The 9,041-nt window shown below is 39.5% G+C and overlaps 1 protein-coding gene across 1 annotated transcript; it reads right to left on the bottom strand.

Moving 5' to 3' along the window:
• Positions 1-1,680: 1,680 nt before the first annotated feature.
• Positions 1,681-9,041, bottom strand: LOC112076755 (diacylglycerol O-acyltransferase 1-like). The gene is made up of 6 exons (XM_024143435.2): positions 8,842-9,041; positions 8,376-8,463; positions 4,771-4,811; positions 4,253-4,338; positions 2,156-2,208; positions 1,681-1,910 (listed from the first exon to the last, which is right to left on the bottom strand). Exons 2-6 carry the CDS (start codon positions 8,379-8,381, stop codon positions 1,767-1,769), a joined length of 330 nt encoding a protein of 109 aa, XP_023999203.1. The 5' UTR covers positions 8,382-8,463; positions 8,842-9,041; the 3' UTR covers positions 1,681-1,766.

Here is a 9,041-nt window from a genome sequence, read left to right as displayed (position 1 = left end):
CTCTATTAGTTTAGTTAGTGTGTCTCTGTGTCTTCTATAGTTTTAGTTTTTAGTGTGTCTCTGTGTGTCTTCACTATTAGTTTAGTTAGTGTGTCTCTGTGTCTTCACTATTAGTTTAAGTTAGTGTTTCTCTGTGTCTTCACTGTTAGTTTATTAGTGTGTCTCTGTGTGTCTTCACTATTAGTTTAGTTAGTGTGTCTGTGTGTCTTCACTATTAGTTTAGTCAGTGTGTCTTTGTGTGTCTTCACTATTAGTTTAGTTAGTGTGTCTCTGTGTCTTCACCACATTAGCATAGTTAGTGTGTCGACATTTAAGTGTGTAATTGTGTCTGAATGAAATGACTTTAGTGTGGTATTCTATGATCTACCCCTGTAAGAGTTTATATTAATGGAATCAGTTGCATTACAGAAGTTACAGTAGTGTAGTATTATATTATCTAGTTGGCGTTAATGTGTAGTTAATGTAGTATTATATTTTCCAGTTGGTCATCAATGTGTAGTTAATGTAGTATTATATTATCCAGTTGGTCATTAATGTGTAGTTAATGTAGTATTATATTATCCAGTTGGTCATTAATGTGTAGTTAATGTAGTATTATATTATCTAGTTGGTCATTAATGTGTAGTTCATGTAGTATTATATTATCCAGTTGGTCATTAATGTGTAGTTTATGTAGTATATATATATATCCAGTTGGTCATTAATGTGTAGTTGATGTAGTATTATATTATCCAGTTGGTCATTAATGTGTAGTTAATGTAGTATTATATTATCCAGTTGGTCATTAATGTGTAGTTAATGCCGTATTAAATGATCTATTTAGTCATTAATGTGTAGTTAGTGTAGTATTATATTATCCAAGTATGTGTTTTTATATTAATGGAATCAGTTGGTCATTAATGTTTAGTTAATTTAGTATTATTTTATCCAGTTGGTCATTAATGTGTAGTTAATGTTGTATTATATTATCCAGTTGGTCGTTAATGTGTATTTAATGTAGTATTATATTATCCAAGTATCTGATTTTATATTAATGGAATCAGTTGGTCATTAATGTGTAGTTAATGTAGTAATATATTATCCAGTTTGGTCATTAATGTGTAGTTAGTGTAGTGTAATATTATTCAAGTATGTGATTTTATATTAATGGAATCAGTTGGTCATTAATGTGTAGTTAGTGTAGTTTATATTATCCAAGTATGTGATTTTATATTATGGAATCAGTTGGTCATTAATGTGTAGTTCATGTAGTATTATATTATCTAGTTGGTCATTAATGTGTAGTTAGTGTAGTATTATATTATCCAGTTGGTCATTAATGTGTAGTTAGTGTAGTATTATATTATCCAAGTATGTGATTTTATATTATGGAATCAGTTGGTCATTAATGTGTAGTTAATGTAGTATGAGAAACACATAGACACACTAGATTCAGATACAGTTTAGTTTTTTCTGAAAAGCAGGATTTGCTATACAGATGTAGGATCTTAATTTGAGCCAGTTTGCTACTGCAGGGAAAAACATACTTCAGCAACAGGAAATGTAATTGATTATGTGGATTATAATTAAAGAAAAACTCCACTCAGAAACTCTCCTTTGTTATTTTTTTCATTCATCCACAGTTGATACAYTCCCAAAATGTTTTACATGTCAGCAGTCAAGTTTTCAAGATATTGGACTTTCAAGAAGCAAAGTGTCACTGGCCACATCATGATGATGATGCAAAACGGAAGGTTCTCCTGCAACAGGGCGATCAAATTAAGATCCTACATCTGTAGGCTGATGAGAACACATACAGCAGTACCTGGAGTCATGGACTTCACCATTAGTACGATAGCCACCGGGAAGCACAGTGTGACTGACAGGTTAATGGAATGAACCAGCAGCCCAACACGTTCACTGAAGCAGCCCTGGAGGGACAGAAGAACTGCACGTTAAGGCTGCGGGAAGCAGGGGTGTGAGGGGGCTGCAGCACCCCCTGAGAAATCACAACATATTTATATATTTTAAATCATTAAATAAAAATCACAAAAGTAGTGCACTGGGCCTTTAATAGATCTGTATTAGCGGACTGATATAGCCGTCTGCAGCGCAGGCAAAACTTTTTTTATAACAATAACAGCAACAATGGTAAGCACATCAGAATGAAACTCACCACTGAGAGCCTTCGCTCTGTGTACAAAGCTGCCACTATAAACACGTTGGACACTGGAAGGAAAGACGAGACAAATGATGTCGGTTATCAAATAAATGTTACCAAACAAACACACGACAAGCATGGCGAGTTAACATATACAAGGGAGATGATACGATGATAAAATAAGACCTTATGTTGTTCCTCCCTACAGTGCTGAGGGGAGGGGGGGTCCACCACTGCCCTGTTAAGATAAACCTGCTGTCACAGCATCAGCTTCTGGGACAAATGAGGCAGCACAAACACAGCATATGTGTTGCATAGACCACCTGCTACTACTGCACTGTTACTGTCCTACTGCAMGACTGGCAGGGGAGCTCTGCAGTGGAGAGGAAACACACACTTAAGAAAACACAAACACGCATGAGAACGGACACAAACACACATGCGTATGCATGAGCATGCACACACGAACATGGTTGTATGCACACACAGAAAGAAATGAAAGGCTCAACTATTTTGAATCGTGGGATTATCTAACTAGCTGCAGAGGCTGCCTCTCGCTCCATACCATATCATGTGACCTGGTCTTTGGAATAATGTTTTTCTGCTGTGTTTTGAAGGATACATCATAGAATCAATTCTAAAGGCCTACACTATTCAAAATGTCAAAGGCCTGATGGAATAGGTTGAGGTGGACTTTTATGGAAACCAACCCTCAATAAAACAAAGAATAAAATACAGTAGGTGTCTGTCTCTAATGCCTTGGCAACTTCTGTGGAAACCAACCTTGAATAAAACAGAGAATAAATACAGTAGGTGTCTGTCTCTAACGCCTTGGCAACTTCTGTGGAAACCAACCTTCAATAAAACAGAGAATAAAATACAGTAGGTGTATGTCTCTAATGCCTTGGCAACTTCTGTGGAAACCAACCTTCAATAAAACAGAGAATAAAATACAGTAGGTGTCTGTCTCTAACGCCTTGGCAACTTCTGTGGAAACCAACCTTGAATAAAACAGAGAATAAAATACAGTAGGTGTCTGTCTCTAATGCCTTGCAACTTCTGTGCCTGGCTCACATCAGAACAAGTGCTTGAGCTTAACTGATACTACAGCCAATAAAACAGACACTGGATCACGCGTCAATGACTACAAGTGTTATAAAATAAATATGCTGCAATGCATATAAAACCAGTGCCTTCTGAGGGCGTCATTGTCTGCTATGCCCCTGTACTGTACTGTATAGGGAGTCCCTTGTCCCATAGTCCTTCTCTCAGTACTGTACTGTATAGGGAGTCCCTTGTCCCATAGTCCTTCTCTCAGTACTGTACTGTATAGGAGTCCCTTGTCCCATAGTCCTTCTCTCAGTACTGTACTGTATAGGGAGTCCCTTGTCCATAGTCCTTCTCTCAGTTCTGTACTGTATAGGCAGTCCCTTGTCCCATAGTCCTTCTCTCAGTACTGTACTGTATAGGGAGTCCTTGTCCCATAGTCCTTCTATCAGTACTGTACTGTATAGGAGTCCCTTGTCCCATAGTCCTTCTCTCAGTACTGTACTGTATAGGGGTCCCTTGTCCCATAGTCCTTCTCTCTGTACTGTACTGATTAGGGAGTCCCTTGTCCCATAGTCCTTCTCTCATCTGTACTGTGATAGGGAGTCCCTTGTCCCATAGTCCTTCTCTCAGTACTGTACTGTATAGGGAGTCCCTTGTCCTAGTCCTTCTATTCATATATGTACTGTATAGGGAGTCCCTGTCCCATAGTCCTTCTCTCTGTACTGTACTGTATAGGGAGTCCCTTGTCCCATAGTCCTTCTCTCAGTACTGTACTGTATAGGGAGTCCCTTGTCCCTAGTCCTTCTCCGTACTGCAGGCCCATAAAATAGGCCAGGGGGATGGACCTCAGAAGACGGCTGCAGCAGGACAGCCTGTAATGACCTGCCTACAGATCTAGTGTGTAGGGGGGAGTATAGTGTGTAAGGGGGAGTGATCAGTGTGTAGGGTCTGGGGAATGATAGTGATAGTTTGTTGGAGAGTGATCTAGTGCGTAGGGGGAGTGAGGGGGAATATCCAGAAGGACCCTAAAGGACATGCTAGAGCAGAGTAAAGTCCACGTACCGATAACAAGGCACGCTGCAGGCATGTTGTAGGGTCCTTTATGAATAGAGAAACCACTTGTATTGGCGTCCACTAGAATACCATACCTAGAAAAACAGAACACTGTGGTTAGACACTCAGAGCTCAGCTGAATCAAACCACATTCTTATTTTATATCTCGTGTGTTTTTGTTCTACCCTGTTATTTTGTAGTATTACATTGTTATTGATTACTGCATTGTTGGGATTAGAGTTTTCAAGAAAGGCATTTCACTGTACTTGTTCATGTGACATTAAAAGTTAATTGAAACATTTCAGCCTTTCAGTTTTCAGAATGCTGCGAGTGTAAGTGATGCAGCATGTTGAGTGAATCAGGCACAGAACCTCCTATCTTACTTTACAGTAATACATCACAATTACCCTCCTTGCACGTCTCTGAAAACGGGGCCTTTACTTCCAACCGTCAAATGACAGCCATAGACTACACTCTCTTTCCCCCTCTTCTCTTTTGGCAAGCTTCTCATAACATACTGTACTTACTTTAAAAGGTTTTCCAAGAACAGACGGGCATTGCTTAAGACCTACAACAAAAGAGGGCTTGTAAATTCATTGCATCCTTGAAAATACAGTTTGTTTCACTTGGTACAAGCTACATTCTGTCATGGCTGTTGAAAGAGAGGACCAAGGTGCAGCGTGGTGAGCGTACATTTCTTTATTAAATAAAAATGACGCCGAACAAACAATAAGCAACAAAACAAACCGTGAAGCTCAAGACTTTGTTTAGCAAAGTCAACCTCTCCACCAACACAGGTGAAAAAAGGCTACCTAAGTATGGTTCTCAATCAGAGACAACGATAGACAGCTGCCTCTGATTGAGAACCATACCAGGCCAAACACATAGAAAAGGACAACATAGAAATAAAGAAACTAGAATGCCCACCCTATATACCTCAGTAAACCCTTTAAGGGCAGTAGACTGTAACACGTTACACATACCTCAGTAAACCCTTTAAGGGCAGTAGACTGTAACACGTTACACTATACCTCAGTAAACCCTTTAAGGGCAGTAGACCGTGTAACACGTTACACTATACCTCAGTAAACCCTTTACGGGCAGTAGACTGTAACACGTTACACTATACCTCAGAAAGCCCTTTAAGGGCAGTTTGGTTTAGTTCATTTCTATGCACTAGACAGGACTAGACATCTGATGATGATAATGATAACTCTGTTCAATGTATTGCACATTGTGCAGTGATGAGCATCTAAAAAGTCCACATCGGTAGCTAAAACGAAGGATTAAATTGAAACTTCAGCTGGAGAAAAATCCAAGTCGGTTGCTGAGGTGAAGGATTACATTGAAGCCTTAGTGGGAGGAAACTCCATCTGTAGCTCATTGCTATGAGCTGAATGGCACAGTTGCTAGGGTGACAACTGTGGTTGAAGCTGGAGGAATGTTGCATTTTCATTGTGTTTTCGTTGCACTTGCCTATGAATCACATTATTATGAGCAGTACTGACGTCAAACGGAAGAACCAAGGACACGGGTGGTTCCTAATGCTGTGAGATTCTCGCTAGTGTTTACAGAACAACTGGTTCTGAGAGATTAGGATCAGGACCTGCAATTGTAACAGTAAGCAACTGTAACAAATGGATGACTGCAGTGTAGACGTTATTATGAGTACATGTTGCAATGATTGCTAAGGCATACTAATATTAAAGTGTGTATACTTATTTAAAATGTAGCTYGTTTTGTACCTGTCTATTATTTATTTTTTWACTAAAAAAAACTGTCTATTAATGTTATGTATTGTCATTTTATGTAGTTCTGGCCTTCAGCTGTAATGGTCTATTAATGTCATGTTTTATGTGAACCACAGGAAGGGTAGCTGCAGCTTTGGCTCTAGATAATGGAGATCCTAATAAAATACCAAATACAGTACTATTTGTGGAACTCATCTTGACAGCTAAAAGATGAAGTGTTTGCAAGTTAAGATAATCACCCTCTTGATTTTTAGGTCTGTCTTGTGATTCTCTCCCTCCCTCGTTGAACATTTTTCATTTTGGATTGTAATTTCTTATTATSGAATACAAAGACTTCTCCACGTTCAACGGGAATTTGACAAGAAGTTCAAAGAATGAACAAAGTACTGTGATGACCAAATGATCTTGTTTCAGAGAGTGGATTATCAACAGTTTTAGAAATGTGAATTTCTTCTCCACGGCTTTGATGAAGGGGACTAAGCTGGCGGTGCTCTAGATTTGACGTGAATTCAGATCAACGAACTAGCTGTTGCAGAATGATTACTTTAGATAGAATCTCAATACCATATTTCCCCACAATAGTTACACATCTAAATGTCAGTGTGTTTTTCTAAGGGAATGGTACCACCATGTTTCCCTTAGCATCATCAAACCATCCTTGAACTCCAACATCTCTCTCTAAAGAGTAAAATAATGGTTTATGTGGTTGTATTGAMACTCACTYAGAGCTAGAGGAATGGGAATGTCCTGCTGTTTCCRATCCTCTCACAAACTGACTTCAAAGCCAAACTGAATTAGCAAAACACAAGGTTATTAACAAAGTGATTAGCTAACTATATAGCTAAGCGTTACGTGTCCCACTTTAGGATTGGACAGAATAGTCTAGTCCAGCAACAGTAAGTGCCGCGGCACAAGTGCCAATGTACCTCTACTATCCTGCGTCTAGTAAGTTTAGCCTAAAGGAATCTTACAAAATATCAGAGTATTACATGAAAGCAGGATGACCTTGGCCTCACCTCAATCCACATCACCTCCTTTTGCAGCAAAATCATTAAAAGACAAAAGAATATGATGAGAAATATGATTTTGTCTCACTTTCACTGTAATCTTGCTAAACTAAAAGAACAGGAACACAGAGCAGCCTCGGGCTAGATATATAATCCTCTTGAGGTGTTCTGAATAAGTGTCTGGTGTCATTAAACACTGTGTTTTCAGGCTCAGCGTGGGATGAATATGCCTTCTGGTGAGACCTGGGGGCACACACCCACCACCGCACAGTGATGCTCTCTGATCGACTCCTCTTGTAGGAGGTAAGCCAGTTAAAACAAATTCTTATTTACAATGACGGCCTACACTGGCCAATCACGGCCTACACTGGCCAAACCCGGACGACGCTGGGCACCTAGCCTACGGGACTCCCAATCACGGCTGGTTGTGATACACCGGTTGTGATACACCGGCCAAACACAAACGACGCGGTGCCAATTGGCGCCTGCCCTATGGGACTCCCAATCACAGCCGTTTGTGATGCAGCCTGGATTCGAACCAGGGTGTCTGTAGTGACGCCTCTAGCCTTAGACCCKTGCGCCACTCGGGAGCCCCTATGTGTTAAAGTCTACAGTCACTACAGACACCCTGGTCTAAGCCCTGTTTAAGATGGGCGGTAGTAGTAGTGTTTTACTAAGCTATATGGAATTGTTTTAAGAAGGTCATACCAAGGATCATTTTTCTATTTGATTTAGAATTTTATGACCCATTGAGGTATAAAAATTTAAAATGTTAAAATATTAGATGTTTTTTTGTTTTGTTGCCTTACTGCAATTTGCCCATACAAACGCATTTAATAACAGATTCACTACATGGAACAACAGATAGTCCCCCCAAAGAATCTAAAGGAAGTTTGTTCTGAAGTTTCTGTCCTATATCTGAGAGATATACTGTAAACTATATATATATGTTTTTTGTTTTTTTTTCATGTATAACCCCTTATTTTGGCACTAAACAGTCTAAGCCCTGTCTAAACCGGGGTTCTACTAAGCTATATGGAATTGTTTTAAGAAGGTCATACCATGGATCATTATTCTATTTGATTTAGAATTTTAAGACCCCTTGAAGTATCAAAAATGTAATTTTTTTACAAAATTATTTGATGAATAATTTTAATTTTGCCTTACTGCTATTAGCCCATACAAACGCACTGTGTAACATATTCACTACATGGAACAACATAGTCCCCCCCAAAAAAAATAATTAGGTATTAAGATGTAGCCTAAGAGGGAAACCTAGCCAGTGATTGTAGTGTTTACACTGACCTGAGTGTTGTTGAGCAGACTGGAGAATTAACTGAGACTCTCATTGTGACTTTGCAGAAGAAAACTTACCAGCATGACAACACACCAGTTGAGGACACCTCTGTAGTTTCTGTAACCACTGGCAGAGCTCAGCAGGGACTCCTGCAACCTGTGGCAACTGAGGCGTGAAGAGACATGGGATAGCTTGAATACGTGCACACTCATTTACTGTACTGTACTACAGCTATAGTTAACTGATCTGAAATACCCTCCCAAATGACGTCCGCAACACACCACCGACTTCCCTTCGAGATTTGAATGTTTTAAATGTACCCCTTTTATCACCAATTTGACATATGGCCTATTGGACCAGCATTGGTGACACATAGACAATGCGAAGTGGTTAAAAGTACATCATTAATTCTACGCCATTATAAATAACTGTTCATAAGGGACAATTGCACAAGTGGGTGAAGTAATAAATACTTAAGTTTTCCCTGGCATAAATTCACCCCACTATAACGACACGTCTGGGTTTTGTTAGTTTATGCCTCACCTCTGTCTATCACTAGAACATTTACTCGTTTCTTCCTTTCTTTTGACGTGGTAGAAGGCAAATCGGACACATTTCGCTTCGTTACCATGTTGCCGCTGCCACCGTGGCCGTTAATACTTTCATCAACCGCTGATCGCCCATTCACTTGTTTCAAAGTAACACATTCCAGTGGATATAGTGCTCTTCTTTGCGATAAGGGC

Source organism: Salvelinus sp. IW2-2015, unplaced genomic scaffold, assembly GCF_002910315.2.
Source record: "Salvelinus sp. IW2-2015 unplaced genomic scaffold, ASM291031v2 Un_scaffold3994, whole genome shotgun sequence".
In the NCBI taxonomy this organism is placed as follows: domain Eukaryota; kingdom Metazoa; phylum Chordata; class Actinopteri; order Salmoniformes; family Salmonidae; genus Salvelinus; species Salvelinus sp. IW2-2015.
Note: the sequence above shows the minus strand (reverse complement) of the source record. Positions and strands in the feature narration are given on the sequence as shown.

Excerpts from the sequence above, each read along its gene's own strand:
- LOC112076755 (XM_024143435.2), bottom strand. Across the intron at positions 2,209-4,252 it reads TGCAGCGTGCCTTGTTATCG|TGTCCAACGTGTTTATAGTG; the intron begins GTACGTGGACTT and ends CTTTCCTTCCAG. Across the intron at positions 1,911-2,155 it reads CAGAGCGAAGGCTCTCAGTG|GGCTGCTTCAGTGAACGTGT; the intron begins GTGAGTTTCATT and ends CTGTCCCTCCAG.